Source organism: Channa argus, chromosome 1 (genome assembly GCF_033026475.1).
Source record: "Channa argus isolate prfri chromosome 1, Channa argus male v1.0, whole genome shotgun sequence".
Taxonomy (NCBI): Eukaryota; Metazoa; Chordata; class Actinopteri; order Anabantiformes; family Channidae; genus Channa; species Channa argus.
Window position 1 is genome coordinate 45,484,049 of NC_090197.1, and position 23,007 is coordinate 45,507,055.

The window sequence follows — 23,007 nt, forward strand, 5'->3', positions numbered from 1 at the left end:
GCCCCGTCGTCTTTCTCTCTCTACAGCTGAGAACAAGCCCATCTGGATGCATGCAGAGGAAAGAGAGGAGATGAGCAAGGTGAACAGATTTGTGTAATCATGCCTTTTAGACAAAAAAAAGGTAAAATTTGTAAAAAAAAAAAAAAAAAAAAAAAGACTTTGAGACTTATTTAACTTCCTGGAAAGTGTAATACAGTCTTATCCTTCAAAAACAAAAGAACTCTGACAGGTCATAGGTTTGACATGTAAAGATAAGAAAAATGCTACTGAACCAGTTTACACCACTCCCTTTCTCACACTTTTTCTTTTTCCTTTTTTACTTCCAGGGCAAGCACAGGGACAACACTCCCTACGGAGAGTACGGAGGCTGGTACAAAGCCTGCAAAGTCAACAGGTGAGGCAGAGACTGATAAGCAGGTTTTATAGCTTGGTTATAAAGACTCATAAAAAAGTGGTGAAACAATTATTACAATTATTCTTTTTACAGATATTAGCATTAATGTACTATAGAAAGCATTCTCAGTTTGCTATATTTTCATAAACAGTGCCTATTAAAAGTATTCATCCCTTTGGATGTTTCAATCATTATTGACATTATAAATCAATCAATATAAGTTGGCGACTTTGAAAAAACTATTTCAGAAAAATAACTCATTAATGTCAGAGTTACAACAAATTTCTACAAAGTAATGTCAATTAAATAAAAAATATGTAAGTTGAAATAAGTGTTTGCATAAATATTCACCCCCTTCAGGTCAATATCTGGTAGTTGCACTTTTGGAATCACAGCACGGAGTCTGTGTGGATAGGTCTCAATCAGGCTTACAAATCTGGACACTGCAAGTTTATGCCATTCTTCTTTGACACAGCTTGATCAGTTTTGCAGATTGACAATCTGGGGGGATTCTACCGGGTTGTGCAGTGCTGGTCCAAGCCCGGTACAAATTGGGGAGGGTTGCGTGAGGAAGGGCATCCAGCATAAAAACTGTGCCAAATCAACATGTGGAATATGATTCACTGTGGTGACACTGAACTCATGGGATAAGCCAAAAGGTCAAAGAAAATATATATATATATATATATATATATATATGTATATGTATATGTATGTGTATATATATGTGTGTGTGTATATATATGTTTTACTTGGAATGGAAAACAAAAACACACAAAGTCCTCCTGGGCATAAATGTTTCTTGTGGTATAGTACACAATGTTTTTTCCTCATATTTCCTTTGGAAAAACATTCTTCTGCTTGTATCTTCTGTGTCCAGCCCCACAGTGAACACCACCCTGAGGAACCTTGGGGCCCTGTACCGCAGACAGGGCAAGCTAGAGGCTGCTGAAACCTTAGAAGAGTGTGCTGTGAGGTCTCGCAAGCAGGTCAGCTGCATTAGTTAACTGAAAATTACAATTTCTGCATTAAGATATTTTATTTGTAGCTGTTATCAGTTCTGAAATATGTTGCCCTGTTAGGACAGCAAATCTCATGATATTTCTTTCCCTCTCTCTACATTGCTATGGATCCAGAGCAACACAGTAAGTGGTTTGTCTCTAACTGATAGCCCCCATAGAGACTTCACCCCTTCACTTTCTCCCCTAACATCACTCCCATCTCACATTTAAATCTTTCAATATTTCTGTGTTGGTTGCGACAATACTGTCAATGGACACAGGAAACGTATTCTAATTCAGTCAAATTCATATAATTTGCAATCCTCACTCATATTCACTAGCTTATGATTATGTCTGTGTTCTTTCTAATTATAATGTGTTCCTTTTGCTTCTTTGTTTGTGTTTCATACTTTGTGTGTTTCATTCCCATCAGGGCATTGATCCCATCCACCAGACACGTGTGGTAGAGATCCTAAAGGATCCAGAGGGAGACAGGCGAAGGAGCAGAGACAGTCTGACCAGCGTTAAGTATGAAAGCGGTTCTGAGACTGGCGAGGAAGTGAGTATGGGCGTGGAGTGGAATGGGGTGAGTACATATCCACTATAATATAGTTAACATGGCCAGTAACCTCACAAGAAGAACAAAGTGGTGCAACATCAGAGAGACTGGACTGGTACAGAAACTTCTATGAAACAGGCTTTTAGCTTTTTAGTAAAATGACCAGTAATTATGAAGCTGGGACTTATAATTAGCAGAAGTCTAACTCTTCTTTACCTAAATTATCAGAACCATCAGGAAGGCTCACTAGAGAGTTCATCTCACAGGAAGTTTGAACTGCACAAAAGCACAGATTAGGCATTCCTGCATAACCTGTTTCTGATGTCAGTGTCGCACATCATCATAGTATAAAAGTGTTATTACAGAAACAAAAGTCCAAGGTGCTCAACTTGCTTTCTCACAAAATGATTTTTGGATCGCACCTTTTGGGCGGGCAGCTGCTCATTCCTGGTTCTTTATTTGCTTGCTGACAGAACTATATCTGTACCAGTCCATCAACTCCCATTAGATCCACAGCACCACATCCTTCCTATGCTAAATGGAAAGCTGATTGGGTGTCTTGGCATGCTGACCCCTTGTTTTGATAGCATCTAAGTTTTCCTTCAGACTTCATATTTTTTGTTCAGTGCCTGACAATAAAATTTAAGTGTATCGTTTTATTAGGTAGCCGTTTTGCTAATAATGCTTTTGCAGAAGAGGAACAAGTAAAAACAAGGCACAGGCTCAGTCTCTGGCGCTCCGGCAACATATTAAATTTGTATTTGTGGGACTCACTGTAATACTATAATAAATTATAATCTAAATCTCTAATGTCTCATTTTCCTATCATTAAACAGAAATGAGAGAATTTCTAAATTGATTTTGATGTTCAGTAGTATAGATTATTGCTATTTAATATTTAGTCCTGCTGTTTTAATTCCTCAATAATAATAATAATAACCTCTCTGGTTGTATTTTACTAGGCCCAACAATCGCAACATTCATTTCACTGCAGGGCTTTTATTTCTCTAACTCACTGGTTGTGAAAAGCTGATAGTCAGCTCTGACCATAGTCAGCTAAGAGAAGCCCTCTGGTGAGGTTTATATAAGTCAGAGAGCAGAACTGTGCCAGCAGAGAGGCCTCTTCTGAGCCTGTGCCTCTTCCCTCACTTAAGTGCAACCCCACCCTCCCCTGCTCCGGCCTAGTCCAAACATGCATGTAGCAAAGCCAGCCTGCTGAGCTCACTCTTAATGTGCACACTAATGGACCACGTGTCTTAACAGTGTTTTGACATGGTTGAGAAATGCCTGTTAACACTTTGTCTGCTGCTCTCTGAGTAAGAATATGTAGAAAGGTTGGATTTTGTTTGCTTATAATTGTGTGAATGTGAATGATTCTTTACACATATGTTCATATGTGTAAAACAGCTACTTAAATCCTATTGCAAATTCATTCCAGCAAATTCAACAACTTGCATATTCATCCAGGTTTGCACCCATCTCTCTTTTGAAGCACTAGATGCAGAGGAATGTTGTGCATGTGCCAGCATATTATTACCACAGCTGCAGCAGTAGAAATAAAATGTAGTAAAAACAGCATAAACTCACGTCATTCTCATGCTTTTAAGTTTGTTTCTGAAACTTACTTTGTCACAAAACCTTTGAGCCTTTGACAAAAATATTGTGTAACAAATGCCATCCATCCATTCAACTAAAATACTGCAAATACATAACTGCAACTACAAGGTATGATGGAGCATAGCCGACATATAACTTACCTAATATATATTCTTGCCTAAACATGTCTTCACTCTCCTCTCAGAAAATCTGATAAGTCACAGAGAGACTGGAATGGTATTTCATTACATAACTGTTTTGTTAATAAATCATATAGTTGGAAACTAAGTGTCATTTTACATGAGTTCACTTTATTAGTCTGTGTGGATTCACTAGCTGTAGACAACAGTGAGGAGATGACAACTACCTGCAAATTTGTAATTTTGTTCAGGTTAATTAATTGTAAGTGTGTGTGTTTTTGTGCATCTACGTATCTGCAATTGCTCTGTGCTCTTGGCTAGACGCTTCAGTGTGCTGCCTGTTAACTTGCATGTTTTCTAGATTTTGTCCCTTGTCTTTTTCCTTCTCTGTGCAACACTGACCTCTTCTATGATTACTATTGCCATGACAACCAATCAGCCTGTCAATCAGATTTCCTTTTCTTACTCAGTGGATTGTACTCTCCCTCTTGAACTCTCATTCTACAAATATGCTTGGGTGGGTCAAAATATAGGGACAGAATAAAAAAGGCAGATTATAGAAAGGATGGCAGCAGTGGCTTGTATTAAAGCATTAAGATTATTTTTACATTATTCATTAGAAGGCAATGTGATTAGGGAAGTTTATGAAGGATTTTTTTAATTCTAACTACTGTTCCTAGAGATCTTCTAATTTCAATCCCATTTGTGATTAATGAAGTAGCTTTATAAATTTGCCACTTTCAGTGCCAATGCTTGTAGCTGTAGCTTTTTGGTCGTGCCTGCAGTGCACGGTCACTGGCTACCTGCAGTGTGCCGAGTCCAGAGTTTTTGGTTCCCAGAGAAGAGTGACAGCTGAGTCACAGAGACTGCAGCCACTGACTTACTCCATCAGTGACTTGCGTCTTTTACTGTGCTGCAGTTTCTGAGACAGCTTTAATTTTTCAAACAGAAGCCCAGCTTCTGTGCTATTCAGTTCTCATGTTTTGTTGTGTAGGATCCCTCAGCTTGGGTTGACAAAACCCAAATGCAGATTTTAAACTGCAGTAGTTAATAAAACTACGTACAGGACTGAAGTTGAAAATGGTGCAGATCAGGTTTGTCAGCACATAGGTGTTAAGAGTAGGAAGCCGAACCTCAGAGTTCTCAATCTTACAATGTGTGCTGTTTTTGTCTGTTTGTCTCTTTCTCTTTTTATCAGGCCTAAGCCATCAAGATTATTCCTCCATCCTTCTCTCCTTCCCCAATACAATAGCAAAAGGATGTGTGTTGTCGTTCCCTCTGGCCTTCTCTGTCCCAACAATACAACAGCTCCTCTACCATTCCTGGTGTCGCCTCGGGCAGAGACTCAGAAAGCCCCTCCTGGTTATCACCTTTGTCCCCTGTTCAACTTAAAACTGATGGGACGTTTGGTCTTCTCACTCTGCTCTGTTTTTCCCCCCTCTTTCATTCACTCTCCCAGTTCTTTCCTCTAACTAACCCTGTGTTGTCCACAGTGTCAAAAATCGTTACTTCAAGTCTTTTTCCTCACTTAACATAAAAAAAAAAAAAATTGTGTATGTAATCTTTTCCTGTGAGGATGTCACTCACACATTTTTCTTTTCTTACCAAATTGAACACCGAATTCTAGTTTTTCTTATGTGCATATATAGTAAATTTATTTGGCTAGATAGAGGAGCAGAAAAGTTGAAATTGTACATTTTAACCTAAAGTTAATGCTAAAAGATTTTGAGGATCAGCTTCACCTATGACCACAGCTTAGCCTCCCGAAAGTTATTATTTATAAACAGAATAATCCGAAAAAATTCAGTCCCATAGTTGCTTTGGTCCAAGTCTAAACTTCTTGTTGCTTTGAAAACCCTCAGTCTGTTTGAGTGAAGATTAGCTTCCAAATTGGTGCCTGTAATTAGCCACATTAGTTAATTTTTTTAAGTTATCTTTTTATCGCCATAATGTATGTTTTCAATTTAAACTAATGCCTACGATCAAATCCGAAATTGATGGTACTGCAAAGTTGCACATGCTAACCAGGATATTTACAAAAACTTTTTTATTGTCTTCAGCCTAGTTTGCAGAAAGTAAGAAAGGAACATTGCTATTTTGTTTTTATAGATCTATTTCTGATTCATTTTAATTTTGTATGTTTTTTTTTTGTTTTTTTTTTCCATTTTGATTATTTTGTGGCTGAATATTAAGGCAGCAGTGTGTCAACAATGCCATAGTGCTATGTGCTGTGAAAGACCAGAGCGTCATTCAGGCCAAACCTGACAACAGTTTGGTCAGATCATAGAAACCTGTTGTTGCCATGGCAATTTATTTTTCGAGTAGTCCTTAATGGCTCCAGTGTCCTTGGTTTGATAGATTATTCTCTGCCCTGAACAATATGTACACCGTTTCTTGCATTTATAAAGGGAATTAGCATTAACTTTAGCCATTGCTGTAAAGTCAATATGACAACTGAGAGGCTGCTAAATCATTTTGAAATAATGGACATAAACTCCCAAAATTGCCTTTTATTTCGTGCTGTAATAGTGTTCTAATTCAATGGAAGCCTTGATTCCACTGTAGTTTTAGTGTGTATTTGTGTGTGTTTTGGCGGTACAGTCACAGTGACCACTCTGGCTATGAAAAATGTATTTTGAACACAAAGCTTAATGGAGTGTGTTGCCATTTTTTTTCTTAACAGTTGTTTGCAAATAAACATTGTCACTTTGGTGAATCATGTTTTTAAGGGCCAGAAGTACAGTGTGAGTGTTTCCTCAAAATCAACATGTTATTTCAGATGTTTAACTAACTGAATGTAAATTGACTTTAACATCTTGGAAGTGTAATTGTAGGCTGTATTTATTTATAATTCTTACAAGTGCATTCACTATACGGCTTTTCAGTATGCTACATGCCTTGAGTCTTCATTCCTTCCAATAAATACACCTATACTTCTAATGCAACTCAAAACAAAAGAATATGTTCATGGCATAATTATGACAATATTGTTGTGTTAGTGGAATGCTTATTTATTGAACTGTCTATTCTTGGCATATATAGTGTGACTTCAGTTTTCTCAAGTGGAAGAATATAAATGGTAAGGTCTATAAGCACTATCTTAGTAAGTAGGACTGCATTATATTTACCGTTCTGCATTGTGAGGATTATTGCATCAACACTTGTTGGTATTCTCAAATAAAGTTTTTCATTTGTGACACTTTGTCTTTTCTCTACATCGGATGGAGACAATTTATCAGTGGAAACAGAATGTTATATTTCTTCTGATTGCAGAGCCACTCACTGGAAGGGAAGTATTTTTTCTAAGATAGCTACCTGTAAACTCAGATTCCCACCACAGTTCCCCTGCTGGTGATAAAGCCTGTACTGCATTATGATGATCAGACTTCAAGTAGCAACTGTTTACGCTTTTTATGCAGCCAGAAAAAACTACACATGCTGTGTTTACTGGTTAGTTATTAGAACTCACACTATGCAGGATTGCTGTGACAAACACAACATTTAAATGTAAGAATGGATGGATGGATAAATAACATTATGAAAAGGCCTTTCTGCAAAGAATATCTGGTTTTGCTTACTGATGGATGTGCATCAAATTATATTCAGCATTGATAATTCTGTAAGTGTAGAATCATGAATTTATCATATGATCTGTAAAAATATAGTAAAAAATATCTGTCAAAATATTTTAAATCTAAAGTGACTTTTCAGTGTCATTTTTGAGTTTTCACAACATACAACTGTTCACTTCACTATCACAGAAGACAAAATATATATGCGAGATAACTAAAACTTTTTACTTTAAAAATGTTTTTGCAAAGACTAGTTTCAGTTTGTATTTAATGATCATTTAAGCTCCAACTGTAGATGGCAAATAATCGCACAACACAACCACCGGCCTACAATTGCATCTTCATACTAGTAAGCCTCATTTGATGGATTTGTGTTTACCTGTGCAGGTTGTAATAGCTAATTGTGCTTGATGGTTACAGAGTGATAACGTCATTTGCATGCTGTCATCAATAATTGTATAAGTTTCCCAATCTAGCGCAATATTCCAGTATCACCTAAATATTTACTCTTAAAATCTTTTTATTTGGTCATTTCATGTAAATGCACATACTGTCTACCTGTAACACACCATTCATAACATTACAGGCTTATACAAGAATTAAGATGCTAACAGGCCTCTGCAAATGCTAAAAGAAGCGCAAACTCATTTGCAGTTGAGTTTTTTCCTCCATAGTATCACTGCTGAATGGCTTGAGTGATGAGTGTGTACGTGTCTGCAGGACGGTAGTGGAACCCTCCAGCGCAGCGGCTCTCTGGGGAAGCTCAGAGATGTCTTACGCCGCAGCAGTGAGATGCTGGTAAAGAAACTGCAGGGCAACGGACCACCTGAACCTCGCAACACCAAGTAAGAACTGTTGTTATGCTGTCAAGATGGACAGCAGCCGCTTAAAGTTACAGTTGCACTCTCTTTGAAAAGAAGTGGATTCTTGGGTATTGACTTTATCCTCATTTTATATGCTCTAAGAACTTTTTAAAAAATCTTTCTACAGCATGAAGCGAGCTGCTTCCTTGAATTACCTGAATAAAACCAGTGATGACCAGTTCCAGGTGAGGAGCAATTTGTACAAACAACTTTTTAAAATGTAATTAAATGAATGCATGGAATTGGAAACATTTTTATGTCCTAACCTTCATGTTCAAAACTTCTATCTTCTGCATCTTTGTTCTCTTTCCCTGCTCCCGTTTCCCTGTCAGACTCGAGGAAGCAGTAATTTCAGAGAGAGCCGGGGTCTGAGCTCCAGCACAGTGGATCTCTACACTGGAAACTGAGCAGGAGGTGGACAGGTGGCTTTTGTATCAGCTGATCTGTTCACCAACCTGAGGAGGCTTATTCCTTTAAACAAAAATCACTAATAACATTACCTGATACCTAATACCCAATCAGCCTTACTAAACGTCTTTGCATCAAAATCTAAAGGATTCTTTTTCTGTGAGATCCACAACAGTTGACACTTTGCTTTTGGTCTCCCACAGGCAGATTGCTGTATTTCCCTCATTATATTCCTCATTTCAGCATCACATCTGTGCCTCCTAAGTGTTGCCAAGAAACTATACCTTATTTCTTCCCTTAATCACACAGTCGTTCTGCACTTTCGCTTGATCTGTTGCCTAACCAGTCACATGTCTTTTCCTCATGTTGCTTTGATTTTTTTTTTTTTTTTGTGTGTGTGTGTGTGTTACTGTGCCATTCCTTATTTTATTAGTACAGATTAGATATTTTTCTACATGTAAAAAAGGAAAAATGTCTGTTGGGTTTCAAATGACATAATGTAAAGTTGATATGATTACACTTAAATTTTTTTTTTTCAATTTTCATTTTAATGGTTATACATTTGTCTTTTGAGATTTATTTGCTATGTAAGATGTTGATAAAAGCCTTGGAAAACAGGTTGAAATATTTATCCTACTGACATGATTTGAGTTGTTAATTTTTAATGTCTAACTTGTTAAGACTAAGTCAAAACTTTAAAATTGAAAAGAATGCTGCTTTATCCTCTACAGTTTTGAGATCCAACTGTACTTTCCTGCACTAGTTTTTTTCCATTGCATAAGAAACACAGGTATAATCTTTGGGCCATGTTTGGTCTCAAGAGTGCTGAAAACACAGCCATGAAACATGAACTTTTTAAGGTGTATAAAAGAATTAGACTGAAGTAGGCCACTTAATTCATCCTGATTGATCTCTGTTGCCATGCAATAGTGTTTCTTTAATGTTTAAAGTGATTACATACATATCTAGATAATAACTTTTGCACAATCCTCAGATGGGTGTCTTCTGTCTTTGACCATTTTTAATGAAATTTAAAAAAAACTGGAATATCTTGTAATTAATTGGGGGGGATTTTCAGTGTTTTACTTGTTTTCCTCTCATCCTTTGTAATATAACAGATTCAAATCATAACTTTACAGATCATAGAATCCAATCCAGATGATTAGCAGGGATAGAGTGCAATGTACATCTGTTTGATGTGATTCTTAAAATGGTTAGATGTGTCATAACTACTGGTGTTAATTCAGAAATAAAGGCAGTTTTCTATTCATGTCATCGTGACATTCAGTATGACTGACTGAAGGAATCTCTATAAACCAAGAGCTGTTATGCTCCTACTCTCAGGTGTCTCAGAGCCAAACAGCACGTCAACGTAGCAGAGTTCATTAGTGCATGAGAGTCGACACTGTGCCCTCAGAGCTTCACATGAAAGAACTGTGCGGGTTGCAACTCCCACCTCCTGCTGAAGCAATTCTGTTTTCTTGTAAGCCAGGAAATCAACAAGAATAAGGTGCTAGTTAATCTATGCATAAAATGTTTATTTTTTTTTAAGCTGTGTATCGTTAAGGATTGCCTCAGTAACATTATCATTCACTGACACTGTTTTGACCCTTTAATCTTTTTGTCTGGTTGGCTGCACACTTGTCAGCCACAATCATCCAGGTGGCAGCTGCAACAGCACTATGGCACCAGTCCTCCACACACACAGTTCTGCCACGCCCTTGTACTGAGACCAATGCATTAGCATTGGCAATACTCACTGTGTTTGTGCCATGTATTTCCTGTCAAAATTGAAAATGCACAGGACGTGTAAACTAAAAGTGAGTTTTCTGCTGCTTTGACTGCAGTTATCAGAGATTTTTTGATAATATCTTTTAAAGAAAAACCACCGATGTTATTAACAATTATTTATTCTATTAGTCTCAACATGTATAATAGAACAACAAGAACTATAGAGTAAACAGTGAAAACAGATTAAAGAATCAGTGGACTACAGATGATAAGCTTAAACATAGTTGCAGCAGTGGTTGAGAGGAACAAACTCAACCATACTACTAATAATTATGAGCTCAGTGGCCCTCCTTGAAAAATTAATTAGTTACGCAACTTTGCATTATAAGACAGGTAAAGTGGGTCTGACGTGTCACAAGGACTTTCCTTGGAAATTGGTGTTTCACTTATATCCTGACAGTCTCGGGACAGCATGTCAGGATAGTATGACTTATTAGTATTCCAGTATGACGATAAATGCACTGCAAACACTCACAGTGACAAGCATCTTGCTTGACCTCCAGCTAAACACCTCTGGGATATTTTAAAGGTAGCATAGAGCAACTTAAAAATATTCATCTGTAAAGCAGAAGAAAGTCTATATACAGAGTTGTGCTAAACTGCTGTGTTCTAGATACTAAAAAAAAATAAAAGGTGGACATGCAAATATACAAAAACAGAAGTGACAGAGAAACTAAATTAGAGCAACAAATTACAAATGATAAACCAGTTTTGGTTTAACTATTAAGTTACAACGCACCAATGGTTTTATTTTTCTTATTGTCAAGTATATATTTTCTTCTAGTTTTGCATCAACAAAACAGTTTAATATAAATTGTATTATTGGATGCAGGACTAATTCATTTCTAATTTTTGAACCATTTGCACGGTGTTAAAAGCTTTACTGCAACTTAAAGAAACAGTGATCAAGTTGAACCAGGGGGTCGCAGTGTTGCATTCCTTATCCCAGGTCAGGTACCGCCACCGGAAGCTGTACTACAGGGAATGAGGGAATACACGTCAAGTTTCCAGATTTACACAGATTACTGCAGGATGCTTAACGTTTTTATTTCAAAATTAAAGGATCGTTTCTACTTTTTTTATTTTTTACATTTTATTTAAAACTAAAAACATATAAATAAAACAATTAAATTGGGAAAGTCATAAAATGACAACATACAAATCAGCAAAGCTAACAAATTGGTGAAGCAAAATTTGTCTGGGATAATATATGAAAACTATAATATATTTTAACTGTTTTTTCTAGTGATGGAAGAAAAAAGATCTTCAGTTATGGAAGAAATTACAGTTTTTACAATTATTTTGAAAGTCCGTACCGGATCTCGAGCGTATCGTTTCAGGCCTTTTGACGTAGTAAAAAAAAAAAAAAAAAAACGAGGGTGGGAAGAAGCCAACTTGGAAACACCGCGGAGCCCAACTCCGTCTTGTTGAAGGAAACTGGCCCCACAGACGGCTGCTGTGGACTCCGGCAGACGGCGGCTACACACACACGCGCACATACACACACCGGCTTGTAATGAACCATAACGACCCAAATTCCCACCCGCCCTACCGTCCTGTAAGCCAGCTGGGAATTGAAACTTCGCTTCAAACTTTCGGCGGGGCTTCAGTCTGAACTCGTTGAGTCGCTTGTGTGCTTGGCCTGTAACACGAAGCGTCGGTTCCCACATGCTCCTGGCTTGTTCTCGCTAGTTCCCAAAACAAGCAGGTAAGCAGGCCGTCCAGGTTTTCCCGTGGGACCTGCGCAGGTAACGGGGTAAGCTCACCTGTACGCACACGGTGACGCACGGGTATTTTTTATTTTTTTGGGTTTGACGCTCTTCGTTCGCCCTTCGTCTCTCCCGCAAACGCCGGAGAAGAGGCAGCACCGGGGAGCCGCCGAGCGCCAGGACGGTCGTGGATCTCGCAGCAGAGAGCGAGACCCGGCGGAGGGAAGGGAAGAGAAGCCCGGCGGTGATCCACAGGAGAGAGACACCGCAGTATACAATGTACGCCGTCGGTATTATCTGCCTCCAAGGTTGGTAACAAGCTCATTTAACATTAGTTTACCGGTACACTTTTCACATGCATTTATTTCTGTTTATTCAAGAAAAAGGATTGAAATAGCGTAAAAAAAGTATAAGTCTAACGACACTTTCTGTTAAGTTGCAAGTAAAAGAACTAAAAGTACATTTTGTTTGGGGGGTCAGTGGGGGAAGGAGACACCCCCTCCCTTCCCCCCATCAACCCTAGTTTTAGGGGCAAAAACAACAACTGGGAATTTTTTTTTTTTTTTTTTTTTTTTTTTAAGAGGAAGACTTTCCCCTTAAAAAGTATTTGAGAAATAAGGGAAAATATAAATACCCTTAAGTGGGAAGTTTAAGAGGGAAAATACCGTTGAAAAGAAATTGCTCTGTTTTGTTTAAAACACAATACAGCAACATGTCTGTTTGCACATTACTCTAGTTACACTGTAATTAAATCTCTCATCTGCAGCAGGGGGATGGCAGAGTTATAGCTGATTTCCATCTATCACTAAAGGCATCCTCCCAGGAGTATATTTCTATTCTCAAACAAACCATGTCTGATTATCATAATCATACTTCTCTTTTTGCAAGTTTAAACTGCCTCTCTGAGCCCCAGCTTGGCATGCTTTTATGGGTGCCATTCATATGTATGGATGGAGAGCAGTGCCATGTTTCTGCCTGACTGTTATCCAAAAGAGGGGAGCTAGAAAAAGACAAATGGAACATGACTCGTCGGCCTCCCACATTGTTGAAGCCTCCTAAAGTTCATAACCTCAGCTGCGGGGTGAGAGTGAAGTAATGAAAGGATCCCTCCTAAGTTCTGTTCGTATCCTGCCAAAAATCAGGTTCATTAACTCACCGCTCATCATGTCAAAACTGAGTCACTTTTATCTGATCTCCACATGCAGACTGAAACGCAGATTGTGTTTTCCTGTGCCTTCAACACAGCCACGATAGTCAAAGTGGCTGAAAAAATTCCTTTTAGTTGAAGTGTGTCTTGCTGCCCCCCTCCAGTCTCCTCATGGTGCCCACTTTGGGATGAATGTGTCCTCTGTGCGCAGGCAGCAGGGGATGTGGAGGCTGCTACGGGCTTGTGTCTATAAGATGTATGAATAGAGCTAAGCCAGGTACGTGACAGCCTCATATTTTTGCCCGCTTTGAAAATGTCCTATTTTTGAAAGGGCTCTCTCTCAAAATTGGTTAAGGGCAGAAATGGCTGTGAACAAGGCGCATTTTTATGTAATAGTGGTTTTATTTCCACATGAAGCTATCCACACCAAACACGCCATGTTTCTGGAGGGTTGTCTGATCTGCAGGATCTGGCCAATGTGGTCAAATATTTACACAGATTTTTTTTGTTTTTCGTTCACAATAGTAACCCTGTTTTGCCGCACAGCTCTTCACTTTTCTGTATCTCAATCTGGTTTCTATTTGTGGCAGCTCACTCTGAAGCAGCTCTTAGAGCAGATGAAAGCCACTTATGGAGTTAATGTCCATAATGTTAATGCAGCATCTCCCCTATCTGTCTACCTATCACTTCTACACTTCCTTTTCATCTCATAGTGTGTGTATGGGGTTTTTTTTTTTTTTTTTTTTTACATTCCAGTTTCCTTCCTTATATCTCTCAAATACTTATGTGAAGAAATTGACGGACTTGTAATGGAACTGAGATAATAGTGAAATATTTCAGTAAAACCTTCATACATCTCTTCTCAGACCATTTATTTCGATCATTATCTTTCACTGTATTGCTGGAGAAGGTCTACATTTTATGTTTCCTAGAGCAGTAATAATTTGGATGCCTGTGTATAAAACAGTATCCACTTCGTAATGGTTTAGGGGCATGTAATAAAATATCCTCCAAACAAACTTCCCTTGTCCTTCTGCAACCCACTTTAAAACAACAACACAGCAGATTTTATTAGATTTGGCTATTGGATTAGTTTTACTGTCAATAAATCCAGGTGGTGTTTTGCCTAGAAAAGTACAGGATACAGGAAGTGACTAATATGCAGAAGCGTAATGCGTAAAGTGGTAATTCCTTTGCTCCTGACAAAAGGTCTGAAAAGCTAATCTGCACAGTTTCCAGTGTAGCAGAGGGCATCTCTGAGCATGGGCTTTTTTCAGGATGCTTTGTTGGCATTCCTAGCTGCCATTGCTTCATTTTAAAATCCATACAATTGGCTCTTATTAACCTGGCTGTGTCTGTAGGCTGCTTGGCTGCACACTGGTCTTGATTTTGTGAATTCAGTATGTTGCCAGAGAACTTGTGAGGACAAATAAATGCAGAAATGTATCATGGCTTGGAATTAATTAGAAACAGCAGTTCAGAATACCCAGTCATTAAAATTAAAAACTACTTTTTTTTATTAAAGAGATCTGATGGTAAATGGCCTAAAACACAGCATAAGATTGATATGTTTTCGTGCATATCTGTTGATGTGGTAAACTCCTATAACTGTATTTATACATCATATAGGTAAAAACTGTGCCAAATCAACATGCAGACAAACGATCTGCTGTGGTGACCCTGAACTCACGGGATAAGCCGAAAGGCCAAAAAAATGAAATAAAATAAAAGGTAACCTATTAAAAAAAAAAACTTTTAAGCAATACTGTTTTTTTTTTTTACCACATCAGTGACTTTTGATGTTTTGTTTGCTTTTTCACTGTAGTCCTGCAGGAATTGGATTTATACAAACATACAACTCTGCATCCTAAAATTTTAGCATCCATAGCATTTGTTGTGAATTGGTGCTATATAAATAAAGTTGAATTGAATCATGCCCAGAACATTTTTATTGTACTTTGCTCTTCTGATTCCATATTTTTGATGAGCGGTTTGGTGTAATTGGTTTGTGACTTTTTATTAAATAGTAGTTTCTATAAGTGCTAAACACTGATACAACCCATTATAGAAATGTAGTTGAGATTAAATAAACTTATGTTTTGCTATGTATTGCTTTACAAGTTTAAGTTGTCAAAATGAGCTTTCAGAGCGTGTTTTAATATAACTGTAACTGTTAAAAAGCGTTCTAATCTTTAATGACAGACAGGACACTTTTTTACATGTTTGACACGTTTTTTTAATTATAGCAAGTTAAAGAAAGTTGAGTTAGCTATGCTTTAGTTCGAATACCTCTGCTGTTATGTGGCAGAAATATTTATTAGAATTTTTTTTTCTGGGTTTTTAAAGAATGGCCAACGTTGGCTGGTTTCCGGGGCTGAGCGTGACAACAAAACAAAGCACAGGGCAAAACAAAGCCTGATGAATAGAGTTAAATAATAAGACCCGGTTCACCAGACAGTTTGACTGGTAACACAAGTTGTGAGGTTGGGGGAGGATTGCTCCAGGTCTCCTATGGCTCTTGTTTCTGGTCATTTATCAGACATTGTTTTTTCAGGTTTGGGTGAAGCCTTTTGAACTTGAGTCTTCGTTTTCACCTAGTCACTATGTCCAGATTGCACTGTCCATTATAGAGGTCTCTTGTCCCAGTGGAGGATCTTCTTGCGCTCTCTGAGGTTACAATCAAGGCTACCCATCCTCTCAGATTTGGGGTTCTTGTCATTTCTAAATCAACTCACCCTCCTCTTCCAGCTCATGACCCTGAAATTGATCTAGGTCTACCATCTTAAAGGATTGTTACTGGAGCAGAGCAAGAAGGGGAGGGGGACATGCAACAGACAGAGGGAGTAAATTAGAAATAAACAGTCTTTTTTTCTTGCTGTAATTGTCCTTACTGTACTTATTTTTCTACTAAAACAAATTGCTGCCTTAAGAGAAGGAAATGCTTAATTTTACTCATAATTTTCTTTACAGCATTTGTAAAATGTATTGATTGGAGTAATTTTTGAAATTATGTATCTTTAAATGCCAAACCCAACATTCCCTCTTAGGCTGGGGTGAAAGAATAATAAAATGCAATTAGTTATGATGGCTTATTAGTTGATTTTTGGTGAGTATCTTCGAAGTTCTAAATTTGAATGTTTGGCATGTGCTTGTGTAAGAAGCATAAATGCTGATGTGTGCAGGAACGACTGATTCTCGCAGAATTGTTTGTATCAAACTAACCACAATTCATAATAACACTGTAGCCCCCTGTTAGCTCTATGTGGTCAATACAGCCAAATAAATGAAAAACTGACAACCAAGCTACTCACTTTAAACTGTGATTACTGCACCTAATGGCCCATATACTTTGGTGTGTGTGAGAGAGTTGGGGTACATGCATGCTGGCTCATGTTTTTGTGGTCTTGTTGGCTCTGCTGTGTGACCCTGTGGTGGTCGTGATTGGAGTTGGGCCTTGTAAAGCTCTCTTTCATTCCTGTTTCCCGCTGTAGTTGCTCTGTTGCTCTCACGATTGCCAGTCATTTCTGGAAGGATCACTGCTCTTTATTGACTTGGTGCCTGCCTGCACAGCTCAGTCTTCTGCCCAGTCTGGAGCCTGTACCCTGACCCACCACTGCTGCTGTCATTGTTGTGTTATGCCCCCTGGTTTTGTCTTTTTGTGTTTTAAAGCATTCCCAATTATTTGCTGCTATGCTTTAGTGGGATACTATGCCATAGCAGGTTTGTAATTTGCCATAGCTGAAATTTACTTCTGCATATTGCCAAAGACAAATGATCCAGATCCACTTTATTTACTTTTTATAAGATAAAGCATGTGATATGAAAATGTTTTGAGTAGAAAGATGCACCACAAATCACACACACATATATATACACACACACACATATATATATATATATATATATATATATATATATATATATATATATATATATATATATATATATAAAGCATGTTTTATGTAAGATTTGGATATATGTATGAAAAGTGTCTTGTTATAGAAAAGTATGTGTAAACATTTATTAAACACAGACCCATCTGAAGTGAACTAAAACATATCCGGAGGTACCTGAGCCCCGTTCTTCATATGCGTAATGCCGGATGATCTCATCCTGGATCAGGTTATCCGGTTAAGTGGGATCTTCAAACACACTTGAGATTAGAATTAAAAAAGCAGTTTTTTGTTTTGTTTTTTAATCTGAAAATAACACTACTGTGGTTGCTGACTACACCCCTTATATCTAGCAGGGTTCTTATTGGCTAAAAAGGTGTGTGCATTTTTAGGTTGGCTATGAAGAATTTAAGATGCTGAAAATGCAGTAGGACAAAAACTTTCTGACAAATTAAATGGGAGAAAAACATGTCTGCTGATCTGACAGTGAGTCATCTGTATAATCCGTGCATTATATTCAGATCAAGTAAACATTAGAAGAAGCTGGGAACACTTGGAAAATGATATGAATAATAATTAATTATTATTATTATTGTGCTAAATCTCATCTGACTGCTGCCAGTGACAATTTTTAACTCGTCACCCCAATTTCAATGGCTTATCGGTTGGGCTTCCTGGTCCAGCACCATTAAAATCTGAGAGCTAATCTTGCTTACACTGACCAAACATGATACCAAACTGGCTTCTGACAAGGACTGCAGATCTGTTGCCAGGACAGCAAACTTAACATGGCTTTGGGAGAAACAAAATCGGTTTAATCTGTAAATCCACAGAATAAGAATGGGGCTCTGACCTTAAATGCTGTCGAGTCTTACAAAAACAACACAACTATGCTGCTGATTGTTTATCTTTTTTCAGAAATCTATTTTTATGTCCATTTTATAATGTACCACTATCAAAAAATAGTCATTTTCATGTAGCTGATTTTTGTTTACTTCTGGAAAGCTGTTCATTAATCAGATCATGATACCAAAATTAAATATCTGACAATCATGGTTCTTTAATGCGATAATGAAAAATAACAGTATCACTACTGAGGCTTTCACCATTTTACATATTTTAACCACTGTAAAGAGTAACATATGGAGCAGCTGTGCAAAAAATCTAACGGTGCAGAAATAGTCCTGTAAAACACAAACAGAGCAGCATCTTGTGGCTAAAACTATGGCTTCTATGTAGTCTACTTTTCTTTGGTATTTGGTTGTGTTCTGTTGCGTTGGCTGCTGTTACCTATTCAAGCTTATTGACTTGTCGAAAGATTTTTGGTATTGTGAGAACCAGATAAAGGATCGAAACATGCTGCCCAGTTATTCCTAATGAAGTTGCTCAGTGGTGTTTATTACCCAGATGACCCTCACTCTTTAGTGTTTTTAGGCCCATAAAGCAAGCACACTAGTGCTCCACGCACATTACCTAGCATACATTTGTCTGTTACTTGGTGTAATACTTATCTAGTTTAATAAGTAAAGTCAGATGTCCGTTCTTTGTTTCATTGCTATGAACCCTACAGTTGGCTTTCTCTGTAAGCTGATTTCTTAAGTGTCATGTAAATAGAAAAGCTGGTTTAGGGGATTAGGGAAACCTGGTTTTAATGGGGCAATATCTTGTAGAAGTCTAAATATGTCACTTTCCCTTGTGGATTTTAAAAATTCACACTGTTGTGGTTCAGCTGCATGTGTTTTTCCTTTTGCTCCCCCTGCGTTTTCACTGCTGGGACACACGAGCAGTTTCCGTCACTATACAGTTCAAATCTGTGCACCAGGCTTCTAAAATAAGTCAGGTGGAGGAGAAATAAGGTTATTCTTGTGCTGCATACATACACAGATTTCTTGTAAGAAAGTTTAAGTGCATGTAAACACTGTTCCTGATTACCCGAGAAAACTGATTTCTCTGGGTACCCTCGTTACTTAAGTGCATGTAAATGCAGTCAAAATTGCCAGAGGCAGTTGCTGACATTTGCTTGCAGTCTCAAACCTAACACCTAATATCTGCTGTTAGCGATAAACAGTGGTTTCATATTTAATTTTAAAAAGATGGATACAGATGTTTTAGTAGTTTGACACTGCACATATCCCCCACTCTGACAGTTGTAAATCCTTACGACAGCAGTCCCCTGCAGGGCAGGTGTGAGGCCCTGCTGAGGGAAGCCTCTTCTTCAGAGTGAAACAAAATCCTTGTTCTGTTCCCACACTGGTGCCAAAGCATGTGCAGCACTGCCACTGCATTCAAATGCATCTGATCCAAACGTGCAAGAATGCCTAATTTGGCTTGAGCTCATTTTGAAGGGGAGAGAGGAAGAAAGGAGGGTTAGAGAGGAGAAAGGCGTCTGGCAAGCCATTGCATAATCCCAGCAGCCATTAACTCTATGTGTCCCGGGGCTGAATGAACTCATCATAGCAACAGGCCACAGGCGAAGTGACATAAGACAGCTCTCAATCAGCCCTTTGCTACCCCCTGCCACACCAGCAGATTTAAATAGGGTGAAAAGACCACTGGTGTTTAATGGGAAGGGTCTTCAACTCTGTTTGATCTCTGTTTGATGAATGAGGTCAGCTGGCTACAAGTGACCTTGCAAAGAGCCAGTTCTTGTTTGGTAAGAATATTTTTAATGAAGCGTTTGCATGATTTCCTTTACGTGCCAACTTATCATCCAGGTTACTTCTCCTTTGTGTTTGGCACCGCTTCTACACTAATTATGTTGTGTTTAATCTTTCTGCTCTGTGTTGCAGCTGAGCTCAAAGGCCACACGAGGGCTAGATCTGTCTCAATGGGACGCTGCCCAATGTTGGTCTCCTGGTCTTAGTACCTGACTGAACCTGCGCAGCTGGGTATGATTTGAAGCTGCCAGCTTTTTCAACTCTTGGCACAAGGAGCTTGTGAATGGTTTAGAACTTCTTGGTTCCTTTGAATCCATGCTCATACATTCTGGATTTGATCCAATTGCTGCAGTACCTCCGTTGTTCTTCCAGGCTTCAGAGCCTGTATCTTTTCAGCTGTTCTCATGAAGAATAATATCCTACTACAACATTATTTTTTGACAGGGGGTTTCTGTGAAACTCTCCTTAGGCAAAACATATTTCAGTACAGAATTTGGAGATGTCTCACATTTCTTTCCTTTGGAGCAGGCTGCTTAAAGAACGTGTTACCGTAATGCGGTTTAGTATGTTTTTGTGAGCTAAAGAGAGAGCATTCCCTTCTGTCATCAGATCAAAAGTCATTCATATATTTCGTTTGCTCACTTAGTTACTGCTTTCTAGATGAACCACAATTGTAATTGCTGCTTCACATTGCAGTACTGCTATGCTGAGTGAGTTGTCAGTACTGCATGTACTTGTTAACTGTGCACAAATGTTTAAAGTGGATTCACCTTTGATCTGTTCCCTCTTTTCAAAATTGTTCTCACTTGAGTAGCTTGTTTATCTTTCTGCTATTTGCCCTGTAATCAGCCTCCCACCGTGAAGCTGGTTCTTTAGTACATTTGTTTCTTGGCTACACTATCACCCAGCGAAGCCTCTGCTGACCTGACCTCTGCTGATCTGTTACCCCGTCGTGTTTGACAATTGAACATCTCCTTTCGTGCAGCCAGTACATCTAGCAGCATTAGCACATTATAGCCAGCACTGTTCTTTATTCAGAGACAGTAATTACCATACCAGAAAGGGAAACTCATTACAGAGCCAGCATTATTTTTCTGAGGTTTTTGATTATGTTAAACAATCTCCCCAGATTCGTTCTTGTTCCCTCGCTGTTGCTGCCATACAGGCTCTCTGTTTCACCTTCCCTCTGCTTCTTTCCACTTTGTTTGTTCCACTTTCACAAACTATGCCAACTGCCGAATCCCTTTAAACCCCTGTCCTCCTTTCTGCTGTCCTCTAGCTGAACCTCCCTCTGAGTCTGTGATAAGCCAGACTTCTATGCTATGCTTAATCAGTTCTGTCAGAGGGATGGCAGAATAAGTGAGTAGGTTTGAGGGGGAGCTGGTAGGGCTTTTCCTCTTTGCTCATTCTTTTGGAAGCAATTCTCACAAAGGGAGTTGAGTCCACTCTCGTTACATTCTCTCAGACAACGGCTATGGGAAGTTGTTTTTATACCCAAACAAATCATCTTTCTCTCCAATGTGTGTAATGACATAAAAGAGTGTGGTTCCTCAATTGATATTGTGGTCTTATATCTAGAGATCATGCCAGGCAAAAATGTGTTGGTTTGTTTATTCGAGTGCAACTAGAGGTCCCGGGTTAGATCAGTAAGGTGCAACATTAAGCTGCTCCCTGCTTCCAGTTTTTCTTTATGCCTTACAGCCTACCACTGTACTGTAGCTGTACTGTGGTGGCGAGACTGATTATGATGTATGCAGCTAAAACTACACATTATCACATAATTTTATAAGCGAGAAGGATTTAAATAAAGAAGACATTCTATTGTTTAAGATTAGAAGATTAGATGATGATTTTATGAATTACAACATTAAGCTTCTTATTTTCATTATTAGTTACTCTGCCAGATACTTTGCTTTTGATGCCAGACATAATTAGTAGCAGCTATTACCCGCCTCACTCAACAGTTATGCTCTTTGCTCTAACAAACCTCACATTAGTAGATTTCCCTAGTGAATAAACATAATACATGCCAGGTGCAGCCAGCTACCACAGCCTCGTTGACTGGGGAGCACAGGACAATGTTTCCTGTCCTTGTCTGCCGACGTGATGACAGACAGAAATGCCCGTGTTGTGTCTGACAATTGACAATGGTCCCCAGCTCCCCCCTCTGTGTCAGATGCCAGAGGAAGTTGATGTTTTGTTGTGGCCATTTCCTGCTGGCATTAACGTCAGAGCAGATGAGAATCCCCACAACCTCCTCCCAGTTCTATGCTACAGGGTTTATGACTGTTTTGCATCCTCACCCAGGTTAGGACCCAGAAGGAGGGCTACAGTTGTCTTTCCTCAACGTGTGGCTGTGGGTCTGAGTTCTGTATGTGTGGTCGGGAGGGAGGTCAAATGCTCCAGTACCCCTGAGGATCTAGACAACATCCGTGGCAGCTGTTTGTCTGTTGACTTCCTCTCAGGCAAATAGGAGTCCCCATGATGCTGGTCACAAAGGGCTTTCATTTTACGTATGTGCATTTGTTAGTGTGGTATACACATGTGGCTTGTGCACCTGTGGACACATATCATATCTCTGTTTTTATAGTTGGTGTTTAATTTGTCCTGGAATGTGTCCTCATTGATGGGCTCTGTAGGAAACTACACTTTCTGACCACTTCATTAGCTACACCTCTACAGTCTAATGCATTTCACTCCAGCGGCTCTGAATTATACTTTTACAAGGTTAGAGCTTTCAGTTTAAGTTGAAACTCTCAGAAAGTTGAAACAGTTCTTCCCTCTGTCTTAATTTTACACATGATCATGCTTCATTTTCGTTAAAAGTTTCAGGGAGTTTATTGTTGACCGCATCAAGACAGGGATGGGATGCCATGTCTTGACAGATAAGTGACTGAAAATTGGCAGGAGAAATGTGATCCGTATCATTTTAAAAAGTGGCGTTATACATATTTGTGCTATTGTACAGACACAGATTTGATGAACCAAGCTCACCTACCATAGTAATGAGTTTAAATATCACATTGCATTTTGAATCTAGTTGCAAGAGTATAAAATAACCCAATTTAAGCTCCTTTATTCACTAAACTAATTGACAAAACTTTGCAATTTCCACATTTTTTTGTTGTTGCTGGTCTTCACTGATTCAAACTCAGATATTGTTGGCAACAGATTACATCACGTGTAGCTAAGTATTAATTCCTTGTATTGACTGTAATTCCATTGCAAGTAACTTTCCAAAAGAAGATTTGCTTTTTAATGTCCATGTTAAGAGTCT

At 38.6% G+C, this 23,007-nt stretch overlaps 2 protein-coding genes across 12 annotated transcripts in view; both read left to right on the forward strand.

Moving 5' to 3' along the window:
• klc1b (kinesin light chain 1b) overlaps positions 1-9,808 on the forward strand; it is a 23,976-nt gene extending 14,168 nt beyond the window's left edge. For 4 of the 9 annotated variants that reach the window (XM_067525649.1, XM_067525630.1, XM_067525659.1 and 1 more), the window contains 8 exons: positions 27-79; positions 327-394; positions 1,275-1,383; positions 1,531-1,539; positions 1,829-1,981; positions 7,983-8,107; positions 8,253-8,310; positions 8,458-9,808. In XM_067525649.1, coding sequence (XP_067381750.1) covers positions 27-79; positions 327-394; positions 1,275-1,383; positions 1,531-1,539; positions 1,829-1,981; positions 7,983-8,107; positions 8,253-8,310; positions 8,458-8,532 — 650 coding nt within the window. In that variant the 3' untranslated portion in view covers positions 8,533-9,808. Of the gene's footprint in view, positions 1-26; positions 80-326; positions 395-1,274; positions 1,384-1,530; positions 1,540-1,828; positions 1,982-4,888; positions 6,888-7,982; positions 8,108-8,252; positions 8,311-8,457 lie in introns of those variants that run through there. The other 5 variants (XM_067525668.1, XM_067525677.1, XM_067525685.1 and 2 more) reach the window with 4 other exon arrangements.
• Positions 9,809-11,690: 1,882 nt separating this feature from the next.
• The window catches only part of ptk7b (protein tyrosine kinase 7b), a 70,454-nt gene continuing 59,137 nt past the window's right edge, over positions 11,691-23,007 (forward strand). For 2 of the 3 annotated variants that reach the window (XM_067525730.1, XM_067525748.1), the window contains exon 1: positions 11,691-12,341. In XM_067525730.1, the coding sequence (XP_067381831.1) occupies positions 12,311-12,341 (31 nt within the window). In that variant the 5' untranslated portion in view covers positions 11,691-12,310. The remainder of the gene's footprint in view (positions 12,342-23,007) is intronic. The other variant, XM_067525738.1, reaches the window with a different exon arrangement.